This window comes from Molossus molossus, unplaced genomic scaffold (assembly GCF_014108415.1).
Source record: "Molossus molossus isolate mMolMol1 unplaced genomic scaffold, mMolMol1.p scaffold_m16_p_3, whole genome shotgun sequence".
NCBI lineage: Eukaryota > Metazoa > Chordata > Mammalia > Chiroptera > Molossidae > Molossus > Molossus molossus.
In genome coordinates, this window is record NW_023425366.1 from 28,644,645 (window position 1) to 28,669,833 (window position 25,189).

A 25,189-nucleotide genomic window follows, 5' to 3' on the forward strand; every position below is an offset into this window, starting at 1 on the left:
TATTTGTTTTGTGTGTATGTTTTGTATGAATTTTCTCCCCCTATTCTCTTTCAATGCGCCAGTAAAGAATGTTCTTTGGGGGAGATGATAGAATGAACAGATTAGAACTGGGGGACCTACATCAATTCCCTGGAGCTCTCTACCTGTGAGACTTGTTACCTGGGATAGTAGGGCTGAGGCAGCCTCTAGACTCAATGTGTTCTATTTTTCAATCCACTTGCCTTATTTTGTGACATCTGTTCCTTAATCCTGGCCTAATGGACAGTGTGTAAGTATGTGCAGGAATCCACTTGTATAAGAGCTTCCTCATTCAGGGCCAGATACTTCTTTGTAGTGGAAGAGATGATGGGGGTTGTCCTGGGGAGAGTGGTTAGCAGCAATGCTGGCCTCTTCCCACTAGATGTCAGTAGCTTTCCCTACCCAGTTTTGACGACCAAAAATGTCTCCACACATGGCCAAATGTCCCCTGGGGGCCAAAATCACCCTTGATTGAGAAACACTGCTCTAAGAAAGAATAAGATAAATTTTGACAGGATATTTGGGGAAGAAAATTGATTTGTGTTTCAAGGTAACTACATTTTCTGTCTCTATACCTTGGATTTATTAGATCATTATTTAGCAATCTCTTTTGCCTCTAAGATTTATCTCAGAGTGAACAAACTAAAGCACAACATCCTCAAAGGACTAAATATATTAGTTTATTTAGAGGTTCTGTGATAAATAAGTGTGATGAGTTTATCATATATTATCACCTTTATACTTTTAGTAATTCATATCAACAAATATATGTCTTAATTGTACTATGTGTGTCTTTAAATCATTGGTACTGAATAAGAAGGTGCCTATGAAGGTATAAATTTAGATATGCCTGTACATATATTTATTTATATACATCTCATTTCACAATGAACTTGAGGTCGCTGATAAGAAGACATTATGTAAAAGGGAATAAAATAAGGGAGTAGAAAGGAGGGGAAAATGTGAATAAGACAACAATAAAGATTAGGATACAATTGGCACATAGAAATATATGTCAAATTTCAGGTAAATGTTTGTTTTTCAAATGGCTGGGGGAGAATTTTGCGTGCTTGTTCTACTTCAGTTTCTTGCTCTCCATCTCGTGCTGTCTCATGTCCTCGTTAACTCTTGCTCTCTCAATGTTTCTCCCTTTTCCTAGTCTTTTTCTCCCCAGGAGAATACAGTTCCCTTACTTAGGCCCTAATAGCTAAAACTGTCATGTTCTGGTATCTTAAAATCCTAGTCACCACTAGTTATCCAGCATTCATTTAAACAACTGGCTTGAATTAGATGAGACCTTCAGAAAACAAAACACCAATCCATAGCTCCCTTTCTGTCTTACATGTTATAAAACAAGACAGCATCACTTCAATTAAATTTGCTAGAGGTGCAACATTAAAGTACCATGAGCCGATTGTTTCTCAATGTTAATTTTTTCCAAGGCAACTTTTGATTTATTTTGGGAGAAATTACTGAGATGGTGGCCTGCCACAACTAAGACATTTCTTATAATTGCTTAGCTTAATACAAACATGTTTCTTTCCCAAGAGAGTATAATTTAACTGGAATTTATGTCAGCGGTCTGTGCTTACCGAGGTCCTTGTTGTTCAGAGTTTGCCCACCTATGATAGCCCCGAGGTCTTCGGGCTGCACCCCAATGCCGACATCACCTACCAGAGCAAGCTTGCCAAGGACGTGCTGGACACCATCCTGGGCATCCAGCCCAAGGACAGCTCTGGTGGAGGGGAAGAGACCAGGGAAGCCGTGGTGGCTCGGCTCGCCGATGACATGCTGGAAAAGCTGCCTCCTGACTATGGCCCTTTTGAAGTGAGTTGGAATCCTGTCAAAATGTCAGCTGTGGATGTGTCTGTTTTGGGGGGAATGAGGAAAGAGGGCACACAATTTTTCTAAAATTACAAAAAAGTGTATTTAAAAAACTCACTTTCTGAAATACCAGAAAAAATTTTAAATTTATAAATGTGATTTTTTTCAAAATAGAAATAATAAAAAACTGATGTGAATTTTTACATTCATAATTAAATTACAAGTGTTTACTGATGTGTTAGGGTTTCTCTTCTAGAACTTCCTCTTGAGGTACTTCACATTGTTATTTGTTTGAAGGAAAGTAATGTATTCTTAGAGATTAGCACCTGATTATTTTTAAAAAATGTGTGTAATTTAATATACACCTTAAAATCCAAGCATTCTTGCCTGGCTGGTGTGGCCCAGTGGTCGAGCCTTGAGCAATGAACTTAGAGGTCTATGGTTCAATTCCCAGTCAGGGCACATGCCCAGGTTGTGGGCTTGATCCCCGTAGTGGGTGTGCAGCAGGCAGCTGATCGATGCTTTTCTTTCATTGATGTTTCTCTCTCTCCCTTCCTCTGTCTCTAAAGAAAAACAAATTCAAGCATTCTTAATTTCAGGGAGTCTGTATTTTTATCATTAAATCTTTGTAGCTTCATCTCACTGGTTAAAAATATTGATATATCTTTTTAATATATAACTAATTTCTAAGCAATTTTATGATTATTAAAGTTAATTTTTTAGACATTTTAACAAATTGTGCAAAGATTGACCCTGGTAACATTTTTAAACTTTTGATAAAAGCAAAAGTAACTGGGTTACCTTCCATATTGTCTTGAGAGATGACCTGGACTAAACGTGTGATAGTTTTGTCACGGGGCTATCATATGTCTTTATATATTGTACCCTTTCCACCTATTTTCAAAAGAAAACCTGCAAGATTTTGTTTCTTTAGCATCTTATTATTTTCCACGAAGCAGGCCATTTTGGCTGCTAGTACTATGTATAGACTGAACGCAAGGGTCTATCACCAAGGGAATAATTTCCCTGGGAAGAAAGTCTGATAGCTTGCTTGGAGAAAATCAATACTGCACTCAGCTTTCATAAATACCTTTCATTATAGTATCAGGAAACAGATCATTCATGTCTAGCAGTAGTTGAAATATTTTTGAAGCACTAAAAATATCTAAAAATATAATAAATAAGTATGGTAAGTAATGGAATTTAGGAGAGTCTCCCTCCTTTTGCTGAATTTGTCAGTGCTACTCTGGGATAAAGCAACTCAGCCTTGCACAACCAATCCATAGAAGATTCTCAATAAATACTTGTAAGATGGAAATGAGCAGGTAGATGGGTGGATGGATGGATAGATGATTTGATGGAAAACAGAAAGCTTTGGAAATGCACTTATAATTTTTTGAGGGAACCAGCAAAATGGTCATGTACGTGTGCTTGTCTGTTTGTGTGTACCCATGTGTATGTTTTATCATCTGTAAAAAAATTAAATAAATAAATTAATAAAATTTATTTAAAAAAAGAAAGTCTTAGATTGGTAGTAAGTGAATATTTCCCAACAAGGGCGGCTGTTCTTTAGAAGGCTGCGTGGTTGTGGTCATGCATTTTATATTTTTCTGTGAATTAAAGGCTGTCTGTTCTTTCCCACATGGGATGAAAAATCAGCTGGTCATCTAACAGATGTTTTATTTCTTATTTTTTTCTGTTTTCTGGCAATGAAAAAAAAATGCTTGCTATTTATAGAATTGTAAATTTTCGGGCCATTTTAGAAGCCCCTGTTGCATAAACATTGATAGCTTTCCCATTTTTAACGTGTGCTGAATGTTTTCATGGCAGGTAAGAGAGAGGCTGCAAAAGATGGGGCCATTCCAGCCGATGAACATTTTCCTGAGGCAGGAGATAGACAGAATGCAAAGGGTACTCACGCTGGTCCGCAGCACCCTGACTGAGCTAAAGCTTGCCATCGATGGCACCATCATCATGAGTGAAAATCTCCAAGATGCGTTGAATTGCATGTTTGATGCAAGAATTCCTGCTCAGTGGAAAAAAGTATGTTTAAGTCTGCTCTTATGCCTAATCCCTTTATTGTTGTCAATAATTATAATTGACAAGTGGAAAACATCTAAGAATAATTTAGTTAGGGACTAACCCCCTATAGTCCTGTATTTTTAGATTGTAGGTAGGGAAGGAAATTATTTAGCATCTTCTGTATATCAGGTGCTCTACTGGGCAATTTACATGCATTATTTCATTTAAGTCTTACACTATATTGCCCTCAATTTACAAATGAGGGAGTTGAGGTTGGGGGAAGTTAAATCTTTTCTCAAATCACACACCTAAGTTGTCCAAGAATCAGAATTTAAACCCAAGCTCTTGGGCTTCAAAGCCCTTGAAACTAGTTTTGTAGAAGAGAATGTTCTGAGATGCACACACATATCAAAAGTCACACCAAAGAGAAACATTTTTCCTTTGTTTGTAGATATGTGAGTATATATATCTCAAGACAAGTGTGCTTACTGATTATCTGTTGGTAATTGTGTTAAATGACAGATGTGGTTTTAAGGAATAATTTTCACCCTGACCAATTTGGCCCAGGGGTTAGAGCATTGGCCCTCAGACCAAAGAGTCATGGGTTCGATTCCTGCAAGGGCACATACTTTGGTTGTGGCTTGATCCCCAACCCTGGTCGGGGTCATGCAGGAGGCAACCAATTAATGTGTCTCTGTCATATTGATGTTTTTCTCTCTCTCTCTCTCTCTCTCCCCCTCCCTCCCTCCCTCTCTCCCTCCCTCCTTTCCACTCTATCTAAAATCAATGGAAAAACATCCTTGGGTAAGGAAGAGAAATAAAAAAAAAAGAAATCATTTTCTACTTAGAAAAATAAAATGAAGACCCGAGTGTCTTTTTAATCAAGAAAACATGTATTTGAGGGAGCCTAAATGACATAGTTTCTTTGTTCTGTATTGAAGACTGTGTGTGTGTGTGTGTGTGTGTGTGTGTGTGTGTTATGTAAGTACATTTTATTGGGAGATGTAAGTGAAATTGCTAAGATTAATTATGGTGAGGGAAAGACCTGGGAAAGGGTACAAATGTTGCTGTATTTCTACCCATATTTCCTGAGAAATTGGATCTGCCATTTGCTTCTGTTCCCCCTGACCATGCCATCACCTGGGGTGACTCTAAACCCACAATAGGAACTCATCAATACTTGACTCATAGCTCTCCCTGAAAGTCTCTGTTCCCAAGATGTTCATTTCTACCTCCCTTTAGAAATACATATGCTCTACCCTCCCTGAAGGCTCATTAGAAAGAGGAAACTGGGATAGAGGGCAGGTGGCGAAATGTGAAAGGCTTTACCCACTTGCAGTCTGAAGTCATGAACACCAAGTGCACCAGGTCTATGCAGTTGTACAGTTTCCCCCAGCTGCACTCAGTTGGCTGGGAACAGGCCTGGGAAGGCAGATTATTGAGGTCATGCCATGCCAGGCTTCATTAGGCAAGTACAATGGAAAAACGCGTTAGTTTTCTGGGGCTGCATAAAGAACTACCACAGACTGGGTGGTTTAAACAATGGCAATTTATTGTCGCACAGTTCTAGAATTGGGAAGTCCAAAAGTGAAGTGTCCACAGGGCTCCCTGGCAATGACTTCTTATGAAACTAGGGCATGCAGAGCAGACCAGAGTGTGAGCTCCCTGCAGGCATCTCAGCCCCCAAAGAAAAGAGAAAGGGGCTATGTTTCTCAACATGTATATCTATGTGCTCCTGCTGCTGATAGGACTTTCCTAACTACCTGCTGTCTCTGGGCTGATTTATTGATACACATCTTAAGAGCTTCTGTTGCTTCTATTTCTCCTCCACAAGTCGGTGGGTCCTAAGCTCCACATAGTTACAATGGGTCCATCTGATGGAGGCCTCACCATCTGGTAGTGGCTGCACCACCATACGGCCTCTGAAGTCATCACAGTCGGAAGGAGGGAAGAGTGGACAGGGTACACTGGGACTAATTTTCATGGATCAGAGTAGATTCATAGACCCAACGTAACTGCATGGGAGACTGGGAAGTGTAGGGGGCCACACAGGATGTTTGATGAGCACAGACTATCTCTATAACACCCCACCTTCCCCCAAGTCACATTCATTCTATACCTCCTTGGAGTAGGGGAGTGAGGGGACGAAGGAGCCTGGAGTGTTATGTAAATGGAGCTCTCTCTCCTTGAAAGGAAACAAAGTTGTGGAGATGATGTGCCTAACCCAAGAGGGCAGTGTTTGATGAGGACAGGATTTAAAATGAGACTGTGGGATTGAGTGATTTAAATGGATTGTTAGAAATCAGAAATCATGAGATTAAGAAGGTAGGGTATTGCCCTGGCCGGTTTGGCTCAGCTGTTAGAGCATCAGCCCACAGACCAGAGAGTCCCAGGTTCAGTTCCCGTAAGGGTAGGTACGGTTGCAGTTCATCCCTGGCCCCAGGGTGGCAACCAGTCGATGTGTCTCTCTCACATTGATGTTTCTCTCTCTCTCTTTCTCCCTCTCTCCCTCCTGCTCTCTCTGGAGATAAATGCAAAAATGTCCTCGGGTGAGGATTAAAAAAAAAAAGAGGGTAGGGTATTAAATGGGTCATTCACATGGATCCTGGTGTCACCAAAAATGATTAATGAATGTAAATAAATGCAGTAAATGGGTTATGAGCTGAACTCTGGAGCCAGAGTACCTGAGTTCAAATCATGTTTTTGGCACATCAAAGCTGTGCAACCTCAGATGAGCTACTTGTCTTGCTGTGCCTAAGTCCTCATCTGAAAAGGGAATTATTATTATTCTTACTTCTATTACAGGTCTTGTGAGACTTAAATAAGTTGATGAATGTAAAGTGCTTAGAAGAATATCTGGCATATGGCCAGCGTTATGTATATACTTGCTATTATTCTTCTTAAAACCACGTACTACCTCTGTTACCACCACCATTATTATCACCACCACCATTTCCATCACTTCCACCTTCTTCACGACCACTCCTTCCATCACTACCATCTCTATCACCATCACCCCTACTACCACCACGCCCATTACCACCACTCCCACCTCCATCACCATTTGTATTAGTATCACCATCAACACCACCATCACCATCTCCACCACCACCACCTCTACCACCTTCACCTCCATCACCTCTACCACCATTTCTATTACTACCACCTCCATCACCAGCATCCCCATCTCCACCACCACCACCACCACCTCTACCTTCACCACAACCACTGCTTCCATCATTACCACCTTCATCATCATCATCCCTCCACTACCTCTACCACTGTCACCACCACCTCCATAACTGTCATCATTGTCACTGCCTCCTGCATTACCACTTCCATCACAACCACCTCTACCACCTCCACTATTTATATTATCACCATCATCCCATCCTCATTCTCATGATTATTTTGGGGATGGAGTGGAAGAGTAAACCAGGAGCCAAATTCCTTGATAAATAAAAGGGAGTGACTAGTAGGCAACAGAAACAAGAAGGGGTGAGACCGATATGTCCAGATGGCATGAGATTCAAAGGAAGAGAATAATGCGAAATGAGAATCTGTCAGAAACAAGTATATCTACTTCCTCTGGTCCTGATGGCTGTGAAGAAAACAGTATCTTACATTCTGAGAAGGCTACAAAGGAAGCAATCTTTTGTGGGTGAGGATGGGGGGAGAAGATTACAGAGGAGGTAGGGGAATGTTCTGGGAAGAGGTGAAAGATCTGGAGGAATTTGCTGATCATGGCCCTGAGGGTGCTGAAAGTGCAGTGGAAAGAATTGGGAGGGGAAGAGGACTGGGCTTTGGGTTAAATTGGGGGATGTACAGAAAGGGCAGCATCCAGAGATGAGATTGGGTCATGGGGTAACTGAGGACTTGAACTTTGGGAGGTTATTCAGGTAAATGGGAAGGTGATACTTGACAGGATTAGAACTGATAGTCTTTCAGAGGAGACTTAGTTAGTGCTGAGACTCCAATATCTCACCCAGGGCTTTGGCAGATTCCAAGGCAGTGGGTCCCATAGGCAGCAAACAGTACCTATGGAGTGCCCTTCCTACTGACTTCTCCATCATATTTGATGACAGTATTATTCATCACTCTAGTCACACAATTCAGAAACTCAGAATTAGCTTTTACCAGACCCCTTCCTCTCCTTTTCACCTTCAGTAAATTCAGAGAGTTTTTTAAAATTTTTTTCTTTCATCTGAATTGCCTCTCTTCACTGTCAATGACAGAAGGAGAACCTACTTAGTCACTGGTTACTGTTTTGTTACCCACTAATCCAGCAAACCCAGCTTGAGCAGTGCCCGGGAGGCTCTGGAACGGGATCCTTGCCAGGAGGCACCCTCTCCTAATGGTGCCCTGTGTCCTCAGATCAGATGTAGTAGAAACACATCTCTTTTAGTTAATACATCTATAACTATTGAATAGAATGAGTTACCTAATTTTTAAATTATGATGTTTTTATACAGGTTTCTATTCTACTCAGTATACTATCAATCTTTGGAATCTCAGTTTCTTTTGAAAATAGGAAAATTGTTTCTTAAGATATTTGAAATTCAAGTGGTATATCTATCCAGGTTGATCATTACATTTATTCATACATAAAATATTGCAATTACAGTAAACTTTTATGAAAATGTGATTTGATTTGGAGACACCCACCAGTATGGCTGCTGATAGCATTAATGACATATCCATGCCAAGTATAAGATGCTCTACATGTAAATTTAGGCTGAATGTTACAGGCAATAAATGCAATTAATTTGTTAGTGGTAAAGGAGCCTTTGTTTCTATTTCTCCTCCTTCATCAGAGGAAATCAAAGTACATTCTTAGGGGTCAGAGAATAATTGTTGTTTGCCTCTGTAAAAATGATAGATGGATAAAGGCTTTTATGTGTTATTACCCACAGAATATGTTTGATAGCATTGATTAGACCATGAGCACATTTATGTAAATAGAGATCCTGTTTTGTTATGTATCTGTTGAAAATGTAACCTAAGGAAAATAGTTGAAACCTGTTAAGTGTAATATAACTGTTTTAATGCTTTATAGCAGAACTGGTGACGAATATGTTTGCAAATGGAAGGTGAGTCTGTTGGCAGCGGACACCTTGGAGAACATCTGCGCTCTCAGTCCACCTGGTATTCCCATGACAATGAGCTGGTCCTATCACAATAGCTTACAGAAGAAAAATAATTCCAAAACTTTAATTTCAGTACCCCAGGGGGATTCGTGTCTTAGTGACTTTTTTTTTTTTTTATCCTCACCCAAGGACATCTTTTCTATTTTTTGTTCAGATAGAGTGTGGGAGGGAGAGAGAGAGAGAAACATCGACGTGAAAGGGACACGTCGAGTGGTCGCCACCCACACGACCCAACCAGGGCCGGGGACAAACTGCAACCGAAGCACGTGCCCTTAGTGGGAACCGAACCCGGGTCTCTCAGGACCGCAGTCCGACGCTCTAACCGCTGAGCCAAACCGGCCAGGGCTCTTAGTGACTTTTAAATTCTAAATGTGAAATTGGTATTTCATAATTTTTTTCTGTGATGATAGCCAGTTAGACAGCAAAATTAAACCTATATTAATTGTCTTAATGTGTGCATTTCAGGCGTCATGGGTTTCAAGTACATTGGGTTTCTGGTTTACTGAACTGATAGAAAGAAACGGCCAGTTTACTGCTTGGGTTTTCAATGGCCGACCCCACTGCTTCTGGATGACAGGCTTCTTTAACCCCCAAGGATTTTTGACTGCAATGAAACAGGTAATACATAGCTCTGCCATGCTTCTGTTGTGTTCTTATAATTTTCCTCTATAAAGTACTCTTCTTTCATGATAGTTTTAAAGAATATAACAGACAGAGAATGACTCTCTCTTCTGGGTGCAAGCTCTTACATTGTCCTGAACATAAATCCAGCAACTTATTCTCAAGCTGCTAGCTTGAATTTCAGAATCTTTATTTGTTAATTACACACACACACACACACGTGGTTAACTTGGGACATGGGTATTGGTTCTGAGAGAATCTTTTTAACTTTAAATACTGTTCTACTTACTTTGAATTAGGGTAATTGGGGACTATACTGTCATTTATACTCTGTATATACAAACCTCTAATTGCTAATTTCATCCTTTGCTTTTGTTCTTGCCGGGAGTAGGAGATAACTCGGGCCAACAAAGGCTGGGCTCTGGACAATATGGTGCTTTGCAATGAAGTCACCAAGTGGATGAAGGATGACATTTCTGCCCCTCCCACAGAAGGCGTCTACGTCTACGGCTTATATCTTGAAGGTGCTGGCTGGGACAAGAGGAACATGAAACTCATCGAGTCCAAACCAAAAGTGCTCTTTGAGTTGATGCCTGTCATAAGGATTTATGCAGAAAACAACAGTAAGTTCTCTTGTGCATTTAGGGATGGTTGGTGTTATTGGATTGAATGACATTATAAACACAAGTTCTTATTATTTTGTTATCATGTAATAAGGATTTGACTGTTTTATCAACTAGCTTCACATTCAGACCCGTGTTTAATGAGTATTTATTGACCACTAGGCACTTTCTTGAGTGGTACTGGGGAGGTGATCATTCTAGATAACTCTCACCTATCTAATAAAGCAGATAAGATATATATGGATACTCATAAAATGTTAGCTGATGGGACAAGAAGTAAGTCAATTGGTGGAAAAAGAGAGTGAGATAACAGTGGTATGAAATGGCCAGGGCAGTAGGGCCTGGACTGGGCTCGGAAGGATGGAGATGGTGCGAACTGGCAAGTGGTGGAAAGAAGGCTTTCTAGGCAGGACTGTCCAGGGCTCACTGGATGTCGTGGCTCCAACCAGCTTGCAGACTGAAGCCAGGCTGTGAAATCCAGAGTTAATTCAGGGCCATTTAGCTTAACCCAGTAGCTAATGGTAAATTGCTAGATTTATATTTCAGCCTATGAATATAATCACACTTCTTTGAGGCACACATGTTATTCTACTTTGACAAAGTCGCTGAAGCTCTCTTTGATAAGTCTAAAATTCCTAAACTGCTTTCCATTGTTGGATTAATGTTTTCTGGAGGCTTTTGTTGTTATGTTTTACTTAGTGAACATCTCAGCAACAGCTACCTTTCAGCGCATGTGGAGCTTTCCTTTTCATTTTATTTTATTAAAATGTATATTATTTTAAAACAAAAATTGTACTTAAGGTGTACAAACGGACACACACACACACACACACACACACACACACACAGTGAAATGATTACTATAAGTCACAACTCTAGAGATAGCCATGATAGTAAATCCCAAGGAAATACCGCTTTTGTGACAAAAGCACAAAAGATTTTTATTTCTTTATTTAAAAATTTTTTTTCCTTTATTGAATTTAGAGAGAGAGGAAAGGAGAGAGAGATAGAAACATCGATGAGAGAGAATATCGATTGGCTACCTACTGCATGCCCCCCACTGGGGATTGGGCCCACAACCTGGGCATGTGCCCTGACTGGGAATTGAACCGGTGACCTCCTGGTGCATGGGTCAATGCTCAACCACTGAGCCACACTGGCTGGGCAAAGATTTTTCTTTAAACAAGGGATAGAACAAAATGTATTTTTATTTTTTTGTTTTTTTCCAGCCCTGGCCAGTTTGGCTCAGCAGTTAAGAAAGTTGGCTCATGGACCAAAGGGTCACAGTTAATTCCCAGGCAAGGACACTGAAAAAAAAAACAAAAAACCAAAATAAAATATAATGTCTTTTAAAAAGACAGCTTATAGTATCTGCATCCCTTAGATGAATATCCTGTTTGGAAAGGTCAAGGGAAGAGCATTTATAAACTATGAGTATGTATGTATGTATGTGTGTATTTATTTATTATTCATTTATTTCCTCACCCGAGGACATTTTTCCATTTTTTGTTCAGATAGAGTGGGCGGGAGAAAAAGGAAGAGAGAGAGAGAGAGAGAAACATTGACGTGAAAGGGACACATCGAGTGGCTGCCACCCACACGACCAACCAGGGCCGGGGACACACTGCAACCAAGGTACATTCTCTTAGCGGGGATGGAACCCAGGTCTTTCTGGACCGCAGGCCGACGCTCTAACCGCTGAGCCAAACCGGCCAGGGCTAAAATAGAATTTAATACATGTTATAATAGAGATACACTCAGGAAGCCTAAAAGGAGATCAAAACTGTGCCTGGGAGGTTGGTGCAGATTCTTCTGAGATGTGCTCTGGAGGAGGACAAGGATGATGTGCTAGGGAGTGAGAGGTAGATTCTTCTTGGCAGAGGGAAATAGCATTAGCTCACTTGGTCATTCCATGAATATTCATTTATCTGCTATTGACCATCTGCCTTGCACCATTTTGGTGTTGGGGATGCAACGGTGAAAAAAGACCTGACAGAATCCCGTTGTCATGGAACTCAAAAGAAAAGGGTAGCTGCAAAAGAAGCAAATATAGTCAGTCCTTGTTACTTATGTATTCTGTATTTATGAATTTACCTACTGGCTAAATATATGTGTAACCCCCATTTCATGGTCGTTTCCAGACATGCACAAAGCAATGAAAGATTTGAGGCTCATAACATGCATGTTCCCAGCTGAGATTGACTAAGTGACACTGTCTCAGCTGTAAATGAGCATCCTTTTTGTGGTCTGTTTAGTGCTATGTCTTCGCATTTGTATATTGTTTGCTATTTAGAATGCCTAGTGTAGTGCTGTGTGGTGTCCTCGTGCAGGAAGGCTGTCATGTGCCTTTCGGAGAAAACATGTGCTAGATATGCTTCATGCAGGCACGAGTGATGGCTGTCGGCCTTGGAGTCAATGTTAAGGAATCAACAATGTGTACTGAAAAGGTATCTTTAAGTACAAACACACATGAAACATGATTATGTATTGGTAGGTTGATGAAAATGTGACCAGAGCCTCTCAGGAACCTGACTCTGCATTTCCCCCAGGAGCACAGGTTTCATGGTCCCTGATTCAGTGTTCACGGAAATGCATACACAAAGTTTCATGAATAATGAGAACTGACTGTAAGTGAGCATACTGTTGTCAGATCGTTCTTGTTCCTATAAAGAAAACACATGCATGGTATGCTAGGGAGTGAAATCATTTAGGAGTTCAGGCAAGGCCTTGCTGAGGAGAAAACACGGAGCTGGGATCCAAGGGCAGAGAGTGGCCGTGCTGATGTCCAGGAGCAGGGCCAGAATGCGATGGCGTGAGGCAGCAGCCGGTGCCCTGTGCCTGAGGAACAGAGACGGCGTGTGAAGGGAGAGCAGCCCGCGGCGTCCCTCAGAAAGTCCTGGCTGTACCTGAGAGGACACAGGGTCTGCCTGGAAGTAGGCAAGCGTGCTGCCTGCAACTTTGTGTCTACTGGTTCGCAGGGCGGTGCGAGGTCCTGGGGCAGGGATTATTTTATAGACATGATAGTCAACATTCTTTTAGCCAGAAATCATATTTCAGAAATTTGCTTTATCCTATCATTGCAGCTAGTCAACATGTTGTAAAAATGTCTTCCTTACAAAATGAAAGAAAGATTGTTCTCACCTGGAGTTAAGGGTTGCTTTTTTATTTCTTGTGACCAACCTGTAAAAATCCATTGCAGTAATGACATTGAACATCTCAGCGTGATAGTAACAAAGTAATAATTTTATAATGCAGGCAATTCTTTATTTAAGAACAGATTTCTCTAGAAGAACTGTGTTCACCCTGCTGGGCATTTGTCAGTGGTGAGGCTCATTAGCAGCAGGTAAGGGAGGAAATAAAATAAACAAAGGAAAAGCGACTAAATAAAATAAAATAAAAAATAAAAACTTTGGTTCACTATTCTTTTTTCTTTTTTGGTTTCAATAGAAATTGGTGAAAACTTGTTTTGCCAATGAACTTTGTTGTTGGAGAGGTGTTTGTTTAGTGATAAAAAGATAACCTTCTCTTGCTCTTTTTATATTATAAATCTAATTTTTGAGAACAAAGGAAAAGTGACTAATTGAGACAAAGAGATGTAGCACTCACTGTTAATGGCCAAAGGACACTCCAACAAAAGTATAGCATTTTAAAATTAAAATTCTTTAAAAACAATTTTTTTTTCTTTATTGATTTTTAGAGAGAGAGGAAGGGAGAGGGAGAGAGATATAGAAACATCGATGAGAGGGAACATTGATTGGCTGCCTCCTGCATACTCCCCACTGGGGATTTGGCTCACAACCTGGGCATGTGCCCTGACTGGGAATCGAACCAGCGACGTCTTAGTGCATAGTTGATGCTCAACCACTGAGTCACATCAGCTAGGCTAAAATTAAAATTCTTATAATGAATTGTTTTTATGTTAATATGAAGGAGAATTTTCAGTTTAAATAATTCATCATTGAATTTTATATACCAGACTGGTTTATTTGTTTTCCAAAAGAGGTCTAGAGATTTATTTGAACTCTAAAAATTGAGTGTCCCAAATGTTTATTTTATTCGTGTGTCTTGTTAGGACATCATGGTAAAGTAGCCCAAATAATACTAACTTCACCAAGAGGGTGAAAACCCCCACACAACTTAGGTCCTTTGTTTTCAAAGGAAGTTGAAAAGACAGATACAGAAAGATGTGTCTCCTTGCAGATTTACTGGGTGGATAGTGGTGCTTAGGACTGAACTACAGTGCTGTAGCCGATGTGATGGGAAAACCATGAATAAAACATTTTGGGGGAACAAAGCAAGACTTAAAAGTACCTTTGGTCATGAAGTAGGCTGAGAAGGATCTCAGGGTCACTGCTGCTAATGATGATATTTCCTGCTTGGGAAATTTTTTCTAAGAATACCCTATAACCCCTCCCCTCTTCGAACAATGCTGATGTGGGGCTGTGCATGGGAATAGCACCATGGGTGACCGGGAGGGGGAGAGCTCCTGACTCCTGAACCTTGAGCATTTAATCCACTTTCAGTTTATAAATCTGGAACTCTGTTCAAAGTCATGAGAACATGAGTCTGAGAAATGTGTGTGAGTGTATGTGTGTGTGTGTGTGTGTGTGTGTGTGTGTGTAGCAAGGAATGGGGGGTTAGAAATCTAACACACCTTGGGCATGTACTGCATTCCAGACATTATATGATACTAGGTATTTACATATATTAACTTATTTAATCTTTACAACAACTCTATAAGATATATCATGCTGATTTTGCAAATGAGGAAATTAAGGTTTAGAGACATTATGTAATTTGCCTGTGATTCCCGTCTACCAAAGCTGGTATGAGGACCCATTTGACTCCTGTGGGATAAATGCAAACCTCTGGAAATTCCTGTGGTAAGTGTTCTACTTAAGGCTATGCATTTAGGCAGTCTCTGCAGTGTCTGGAATAGAGCTGGAAAATCAAGGCTAATTGAAAATGAGGACAACTCCCTTGCATTTTGAAATCATGGGACACCCTCCCCCCACGTACATGGTGAGGCAGACACAGTAAAAGTCTTTGCTCTATGCTAAAGGGAGTTCTTACTCCTGATGGCCTAACCGCCCCCCCCCCCAACTGCCCGCATGCTTCAGGCTAAAGATGGTCACCTCCCTTGCCTACTGGTAGGGCCACATGTTCTTAGGTAGAAGACAGTGAGCCAGGCACTTGGATATTTGTGTTGCTCCCCTGGTTTTATCACCGTAGTGATTAGTCACATGGCTTTGGAGGGGACTTGAATATGCCAGGAATTGAAGTCAGGTATGTAGTCATCTCCTGTTCATGTTCACATCTTTCTGCAAAGACCCAGAGGCACACGTACACATAGTCCATCCCAGCTATTGATGAGATGAAGAGTACAGGCTCTGGAGCCATTCTAGAGAGGCTTGATTCTTATCATGTTGCCTACAGCTTTGTAACCTTGACAAGTAGCATACCTCCTTATGGTCTAGTTTTCTCATCTGTAAAATGGATTTAACAGTGGTACCCATATCATAGGGTTGTTGAGAGAATAACACTGATGATGTCCAGCACATAGCACATGATAAGTGATATTATTATTGCTATTATTGATGTTATTGCACATGTTTGTTGAAAGATTAAAAGAAATATCATATGTAAGAGTGCTCTATTTGACATCTTCAATGTTGTTAGCCAAAAAGGGATTAAATAAAAGAATGATTTAAGGAATACGTAGGGGATCTCTATGAAACTTGGTTATTTTAAATATTGGAAGGAATCTATGATGTAATAACATTTGGATGGAATATGTAGGCTAGAGAGGGAAATTACCTAGTTGGAAAATGAAGTTCCCTCAAGGTGTTTTCTTAAAGCCTTCAGGCTCCCCAGTTTAGACAACCACTTCTCTCTGCTTCTCCTCTGGAGCCTCAAGGCTTTAAACACATTTAGCTGATTTGTTCTCCCTACATAGCATGTTTATTTTTTTTTCTTCAAAGTTATTTGTCTAACCAGGAGTCATGGTTTGGAATCATCTGTTTCTGTGGTTGTTCAGCATCTGTCAGCACTTTCACTACGAAACCATATTTTCAGTGGCTTCTAAGCCTGCTGCAGAAGCTTGCTGCCTGCTGTGACCTGGCAGGGCCACCTTCAGTTCCGTAGCAATTAAAAATAAATAAAATTGGACGAGTGTTTCAGAGAATTTTTACCTACTTATAGAAAAGGGTACTATTTTTCCAATTCTATTTTTTTTTGGGGATTAAAAGGTAAGTAGTCAAATACTTGCCAAGGTGTAATTATTGTAATTATCATCTGGTTCAAATGTAAGACTCCAATGGCTTACTTCAAGATTTATGAAATGATTGTTACTCAAATTTCATCCAGAAGAACTAGCAGTTATGTATTTATTCTATTTATAGATCCTAAAATTACAGGGTTTAATTATATTTGTTAGTATTGACTACACTTCATGAATTTAATATCATTAACATATATTCATATATTTGCTTAATTATTATTACTAATGATATTCCCATGATAATTTAAAAGATAATACCTACACTTAAAAATTAGTTGTTATGTTAATTTAGATGGTTTCTCATGATTAATTCTATGTGGTTAAACAAACTCATAGTTTTAAAGTACTGTAAAATATCTGTTTTAGAACAGGGGTTCTCAACTGTGGTACTATTGACATTTTTGGTCTCGAATACTCTGTTGTGTGGGGCTTCCCGATGCATTATAAGATGTAGCAGAATCCCTGGCCTTTACCCACTGTTTGCTAGTAGCACCTCCCAGTTGTGATCACCAAAAATGTCTTCAGATATTGGCAAATGCCCCACCCTCTGGGGGCAAAATCTCCCCCAGTTAAGAATCACTACTTTAGAGTATTACTTTTATATTGCAACTTATCTGTAATACTATCATATTCAATTGTTTAACTTCTTCCAATAACATTAATTATGGTGGAGGTATGAAAACATGGCACAATAGGCTGAAGGTTTTATTGGGCCAACAAATGAGACTTTAACTTCTGATGGTGTCTTGCTTTTATAATGTGTTAGAAAAAGCTAAATTATTGAGCATGTTGGGGAAATAAATTCAGTCACTTTGATATACTAACATTGCATTTAGAAAGTTACTGTTTTCATGTATCAGTGCCCATGTTTGTAACACTAATTCACCAAAATAAAGCTGTCCTCTCTGTTAAATGTGCTTTCATCTCAATAGTTATATGAGGGTCATTTATAATATTGGCCTTCCAGAGCACTACAGGGATGGGTGCAGACACAACTTTTGTCCTGAAGAAATTTATAATCTGGAAGAGAGGGGGAAATAATATAGTGCCTCCCAAGATGGATGTTGTGAGGTGTGCAGATAACCTATTCTGGGCTGAGTAGATTTAACAAGAACCTAATGAAGCTTAAAACCCAAGGCCACTCAATGCTGAGGCGCCTTCCAAAGCCTACTTATGTATTTGTAAATCTGTACTCTTTTACTTAAAGAGCACTTTCCCCAAAACTGTATGTTCATGGCCTGACAAGACCTGGATCTGTCCCTGATCATGGAGTTTCTAAGACTGGAGAGAAAGTGAGCCTTTGGTTAGGGATGCATACATTAGAGAGGATCTTTGTAGGGTGGCCATCCACAGGCTGTCTTTCATGGCATGTGTGGCTTTGGATACTCTAAGAAGTCCTCAACTTCAAAAGGGTAGATTGAATCTCAGGAAGCTGGACTCTGCCATGACCCTGCTTCCCGGCCACTTTTATTTCTCAACACAAATGAAGAACTCACTGCACCTTGCAGAAGTGAGGAGCATCTCTGTCTTATCATTCCAAGTATGGTTTTGTTTGTGGCACAGAGGGTTGAAGACAGGATTTTGAAATAATAATAATAATAATAACAATAATAATAATAATAGTGAGCACTAGTTCTGGCTCTCTGATTAAAAGGGGCAGGTGCCTCATGCCAAAGGCAAGCTATGAGGGAAACCCAGAGAGGGTGGGAGAGCACAGGATTTGGTGGGAAGTAAAGGAGAAAGGTAGCGGGGACTGTTGAATTGCCAGGTAGAGAGGGAGGAAGTGGGAGGTTCATGGTCACATTGTATGGGCAGGGGTTACTGTCATCGACATGAAACAAGGGGCCGGTGGGGAAAACCTGAGTAGCCTGGGTATCTTGTCTTGCCCACTGGAAAGCTGTGGTAGTGTCTGTTTCACATCTAGGCACTGACTGATTTCAGGAAGCATTTCCCTCATTTTACCAAACCCATTTATCTTTGGAACGACCTTCAAAATGCACGCTTTGGCTCTGCACTGTTTGGATTCCTTAAATTGGAAATTCACCAAGTGTTTTTCCTGTATGAATTTCTTTTATAGCTCTAAGAGATCCCCGGTTTTACTCCTGCCCCATCTACAAGAAGCCAGTCCGAACGGACTTGAATTACATCGCTGCTGTGGAACTCAGGACGGTCCAGGCCCCTGAACACTGGGTGCTCCGTGGGGTCGCTCTCCTCTGTGATGTCAAGTGAAGTGGGGCGTGTCCCCCAACCAGTACTTTGGGAAATGCAGCATACAAACTATAATAACCTTTATCTTCTATGAGCGAGGAACGACGTGTGAATCAGGCTGATCATGATTAATGGGCTGCATATGCTTTCCCTCTCCTTAGTCGGATGCTTAATTACATTTAACCTGTTTCATCATTAATGACCAATCACTGTGTTTGTTGAAAAGTTACTTGGTGATTTAAAGGTAAATTTACAACGTCCTAGTAAAGCATGGCCCTCAAATTTACAGTAACACATTTTCTTCTTCCTTCAAGTCTCAGGACTGACTAGGCTAAGTAGACAGTATTTCCCTTAAAAGGATTATTCTTCTGTTAATGTGCTCCTGGTGACAGCCCAGTTCTATGAGGTAATGTGGCAAATTTGTGCTGATTTTGCTTTTATTGCCATTTTGCATTTAGGTCAGGTTAAAAGATTTATGTTCATGGCTCAAGCAGCCAATTAAAAAGACCTTTTTAAAAATAGAAAGAAATAGAAGACTGGGATAAGAATGTGAATGGATGAATAGACAATTCATCTAATCCTATAGAATAAGCATGTAATGTTCAACCTCACTGATAATTAATAATAATATACTAATTGATAACTTTAGAAGAAAAAATTAAAGCTAAAAGTAAATTATGGTGAGGTCTTTGTGAAAGGGTTTAACTCACAGACTCTCAGAGCAATGTAACCCAACCCATCCTTTTTGTAAAGTATAGTTAAATAACTAAGCACAGAAAGAAGCGCAAAAATGTTCACGGGCTTTGGTCCTCATTTTCTCTCCTGGAAATCCATACCAAGGAAACCATTTAAAAGACTTTAACATTTTATATATAAAAATGTATTCAATAACAAATAAGTGAAAAATGCCTTAAGTTCAATAATAAGGCTATGCTTAAGGAAATTAGGAGATATTAGGCATCCATGAACAACTATAGTCAAGGTTTTATAATATGGAAATGTTAAGCATGTACTGATTGAAAGATAAAGTTAACAAAATGTCAACTTATAACTTAAATTATAACTGTCAAATTATAACTGTAAAATGTATTTGCATGTGCACAAAGATTCGACAATAATATAGGAAAAATAAAAACAAGTGTGAGAGCATGGTCAAGGTTTCTGTTGACTTGAAAAAATAAAATGATTGGAATTAAAAAATAGGAAAAGGATCAAAGTCTTAGATGGTGTATTGGGACTTCACATGGGCTTTCATTATTAAAGAAAATACTATTTGAGGAACTTTTTATAGGTTTTTATTCTAAATGATAGTTATAAATTACAAACCACTTTATAACCTGTTGACTAGAAAACTTGGTCAGTATCAAATTAGAATTGTGGTTTACAAATGTTTGGTTAACTTTACATCTGCATAACTTGTTTATGGTGATAAAGGTTTTATAGGTTATGGAGGGTGACAGGGAGACAGGTGTGGGTCCTTCTCACTAGGCTTTGCTCTGTGACAAGTATGAATTTATGCTAATTATGATGAGTTAGACCTGAGTGGTTCATGTGGCTCTATCCATCTTCTATCTGGTCTTTCAAATCACTGATTCAATCCTGTGCTTCATCCAACCTACTGTTTATTTCTTCCAGTTTATTTTTCATTTCAGCTATCATAGTCTTCATTTCTGATTGATCCTTTTATATGGATTCCTACCCATCTTGGATGATGCTGATTTTTTGTTTTGTTTGTTCATTTTTTTCCTCCCCTGAGGATACTTTTTCACTGATTTTATTTGTAGAGTGGGAGGGAGGGAAAGAGAGAGAGAGAGAAACATTGATGTTAGAGAGACATATCGATTGGTTGCCTCCCGCACAACCCCAACCGGGGCCAGGGATTGAACCAGCAACTGAGCTATGTGCCCTTGACTGGGAATTGAATCCAGGACTCTTTGGTCTGCAGGCTGATGCTCTAAACACTGAGCCAAACCAGCCACGGTGGATGATACTGTTTTCATTTGACTAGTTTCTTTTGGTCTTAGTTAATATATCAGCTGATTTGTGTGGATTGTGGCAAAGCCACCATTTTATTTTGAAGAACATATAATGAAAATGTGAAAATAATGAGAATAGTAAAAAGTTTTAATGAATGTATGAATTGAGATTGGTACTTATTAGAAAGGGGCTAAGTGCCACTGAGTATCCAGAATTAAGCTTTCAAAACTTGATTTATGTCAAATAACTTGAAAATGCATAATTCATATAATTTTGTGATACATCCCTTTATATATATATAAAAATAAAGTTTTGGAGACCCAAAGTAGAGGAGGACACCATGAAAATAACTAGAAATTTTGGGAACTGTTCAGCAACAAACGTCTCTGAAGCAGTGAAGAGCGGATGAGGCCCCTGCTGCTTCACCGTCATTCCCATCCCGACTCCGCACTCACTGAGGGGCATTCTGCATGCTACTGAATCAGGGGCAAGGGAGGACCCCCTGACCAGGTCTGCCAGGTGATGGAGAGTGTCGTTGACGGCCCTGGATGTGGAAAAAATAACATTGAGGGACTTGGTGCCATTGCAGAGTGATAGAGCAGTCTTTTTCATCTCAATATTGATTTATCAAAAAAATTATTTAGTTTGCACCTCCTGTGTGTCAGGCACTCTGGTGTACTGGTGGAATGATGGGGGAGAAAAATTCGTCTAGTCCCTGATTCCATGGAATGTGCATCAGAAGAATAGACACAGAAAATAAGTAACTATTCAGGTATGTAATTTTGTATAACCTTAATTTATGATTTTATAATAATGACACATGTGAGATACATAGAAAAAGATACAAAAATTGTGGGCTAAGTGCTATGAAGGAAAATAAAGGCTGTTATGAGTGTCAACAGGGGAGACTGTAGCATTTTGGGTGTGACACAGGTTAGCAGGCAGAAGCCACACTATAGTGGCTCTATCTATCTATCTATCTATCTATCTATCTATCTATCTATCATCTATCTATCTATCTATCTATCTATCTATCTATCTATCTGTCTATCATCTCTCTATCTTATGCTTCAAAGAGAGGAGTATACACTTTTTTTTTAATCCTCACCTGAGGATATTTTTCTATCCTTCTCTAGATAGAGTGGGAGGGAGGGGGAGAGAAAGATAGAGAGAAAGAGAAACATCAATGTGAGAGAGACACATTGATTGGTTGTCTCCCGCACGATCCCGACCAGGGCTGGGGACCAAACAGCAGCCGAGGTACATGCCCTTGATGGGAGTCAAACCCATGACTCCTTGGTCCATGGGCCATTGCTCTAACCAGTGAGCCAAACTGGCCAGGGCAGGAGTGTAAAGTTTTATTAAGGAGAAGTTTATATACAAATCAGAATGTTCCCTAGAAACGATGTCGTGAGTAAAAAGGGATAAGGGGCCTCTGGATTTAAGAGGTCACTGGAGATCCAAAGAAACATTTTACGTTGGGGAGATTAGATTTAGAAAGCCAATCACGCAGATTGCCACAAATTTGGGGAAGGGAAGCATGTCACCTGGAGTTCAAGTGCATATAAAGTTAACAGGCAGGCACTTTCAAGTGGCAGAGGATGTAAATATCCCTTGGTAAGCTGAGAGGAAGAAATAAGAGGCTCAAGAATTGGAGAAGTTTATTACTTTGGAGATAGGAAAAAGCCAAAAAGATGGAGCCAAGTATAGTTTACCTCTTTAAGCTGCTAAGAAGTAAAACTATTTTCTAGAGGGCTGGGTTTTGAGTGCTGCTGCTAGATACTTTTATGACCACACATTGTTTAAAATGCAGCATCTGCCCTGGCTGTGTTATCAAATAACTTATCTTCCTTTGTTCTGACCAATGCATAGGTCAGTGTGAAGGTGAACTTCCTCCAGAAGTTCGTAGGTTCCTATCAGATCCTCCTCTTTACCCTCTTTGCAGTGTTGGCATCAACAGCTTTCATCTTCCTAGGTAAGGACTTCTTTTGTTCAACACCATGGATTTTGACTTGGAAACTGCTTTCATTTTATTTCATAGATTGCCCCAAATGGCTCTAGCAGTAAAACAAGACAGTGCTTAGGATGCATCCAAAATGTGTTTATTGGAATGGTTCCTCACTCCCCTTGACTCAGGTGCTTTTAGTGCTGACGGAGCACCCTCTAGAAGCCTTGCTTTTCCTCCTGCAGGCTAACGGAGGACCGTGGAGCAGCCCACACACAAAACTACCATTTGTGCATGGCTAACGACCTTGGTGATTTTATAGCATCCTGGACATTTCACATCCATAAAGTAGGAAGTGGGCTCTACACCAGGCGCTTCTTCTTGTGTTTCCTCTTCTCTCCTGGAGAGAGATGAAAGAGGTCCTTAGCAAGAGGCTGAGAAGGGCTGCTTTCTAGATGCACTTTCAGACCTTGTCGTGACTGCTGCCAATTATAGAATAGTGGCTGATGGAAATCATGTGTCTGTAAGTCACTGGAGCGAGAAGTATTTTTTGTTTTCAATGTTATTTGCAATGAAAAAATCTTGTAAAGAATTCAACATTAAGAGACATGATGAGCAAAACTCAAATTTTATACTTAAGTAGCTTGCAGAATTCTCCAGTATAGATAAAGGCATCAACAATATCATTATCAGTGACAAAGTTTTGTTCAAATGTGCAGCATTATAAAAAAAAATAGATCTGCTAATGCACTGATCATGTAGTTTACAATATTTGCAACACAAAAGTCTTTAGTAATGATAAAAATACAGGGGGCCCTCGTTTATTGCAGTTAATCAGTTCTAGACTCTACCGTGATAAATGAATTTCTGCGAAGTAGGATTTTTATTTATACACAGTCGTCCCTCGCCACACTTTACTTTGGCCGCTTCACTCTATAGCAGTTTTCTGGAACCGATTAACTGAGATAAACGAGGGCCTGCTGTATATGTACAAGCGTTTTTCTCTTAAAGACATAATATTCTCCCCTCAACCCAAATCTGTGACACCACTTTTTCGCCCCAATGAGAGGCTCTGATTAGTACATAATTGCTTTTACATTTTAAATGCTATTTTTATTGAAAGTATTAGGATTGATTTTAAAAATTACATTGTGCCACTGACTCCTGTTGAGTAGTGTAGCCCCGTCAGCACATCAAAACAAGGCCTGTTAAGGTCCACTTAGACTCACAATATGGTCTTCAGATTGAGTGCATGCTTTGGGAAACCAGTAAACCAATCAGTAGGTTATGAAAACATGAGGAAATCTAGTGGTGTTGGCCAGTCATCTCTCTGGTGTGTAGTCTTAGGAATTTTGAAGTTGTGCATTCTGGTCAGTTGACTGGCACCTGGTGTGTCCAGCACGTGCGTGTCACGTGCACGAACACCTCCAGCGAAGGAGAGGAGAGAACTCAAGGTCAGCTTGAGGTTCAGATATGAGATTTGGCTAAGAAGCTGCAAGTCCACAAACATGTTCTTTGCTGTCTATTGGTGAGCCTCATGCTGTGTGGCACTTTAGACAAAGGACCTTATCATTTGAGAGCAGCACATACCTCTTGCCCCACCTGCACCCTGAGGGGCTTTTCTGTTTCTGGTTTCAGCCTGGACAACCATAAAGCTGAGTAGACAGTGATTATACCTTGAATCCTGCTCTCTCCTTTCATTTGCATGAAGACTAATGAGAATAAAGAGACTAGGTAGGAAGGCAGGAAACTGAAGAAGGAAGTATCTTGAGTCGGGTGGGATGGTAAATTAGAAGGGGATCAGTTTCTTTCCCTCAGACACTGCTAGAACTTGATTCCAGTCATGTGCTGCTTAACGATGGAGATGCCTGCTGTGAAATTCGTCGTCAGGTGATTTCGTCATTGTGCGAACATGAGTGTACGTACATGAACTCAGATGGTACAGCCTGTTACACACCTAGGCTCTGTGGTCGAGTCTATTTCTTCTAGGCTGCAAGCCTGTACAGCATGTTACCGTACAGAACAACACAAGATTAAATCAAGTGCTCGAGAAAATATGCCATCAAGAGATGAGGTAAATACGAGATGTATGAGGCTGCTGCTCATGTAACATGTCCTATCCACTCCCGCCTTTTAGGAACATCCATAAAACTGCCATGTGGATTGGCTAATAGGTATTCTTCCTATGCCTTCTTTGTGCCTTTGTGATTTAGGACTCCATTAGTTTCCCGAGGCTGTGGCTTTATAGGCAAGCTTAATTGTTTCCAGGTTTGAGTTGACGTTGGGTGGGTGCAGAGCCAAGAGTGGGAATCTAGCCGTCCCTTTAATTTGCATTCCAAATGCCATTTTTCATGGAGCTCTACGGTGTTGCTAGCTTGCTATGCGTCATGTGGGTAGAGCCAAGCGTGCGGTGTGGTGTGCTGCTTTGCTCCTGCTCCCACAATGCTGTATGATACGAGTACTGCTAATACCTTTCTTCATTTATTTCTCCACTTAGGCTAATATGCACAGCATTCGTATCAAA

General features: G+C 40.2%; 1 protein-coding gene across 1 annotated transcript in view; it reads left to right on the top strand.

The window, feature by feature from the left end:
* DNAH5 (dynein axonemal heavy chain 5) overlaps positions 1-18,764 on the top strand; it is a 286,089-nt gene extending 267,325 nt beyond the window's left edge. Inside the window, exons 77-81 of the mRNA XM_036278902.1 lie at positions 1,630-1,845; positions 3,673-3,885; positions 9,477-9,629; positions 10,024-10,255; positions 18,613-18,764. Of these exons, the coding sequence (XP_036134795.1) occupies positions 1,630-1,845; positions 3,673-3,885; positions 9,477-9,629; positions 10,024-10,255; positions 18,613-18,764 (966 nt within the window). The remainder of the gene's footprint in view (positions 1-1,629; positions 1,846-3,672; positions 3,886-9,476; positions 9,630-10,023; positions 10,256-18,612) is intronic.
* Positions 18,765-25,189: the final 6,425 nt, after the last annotated feature.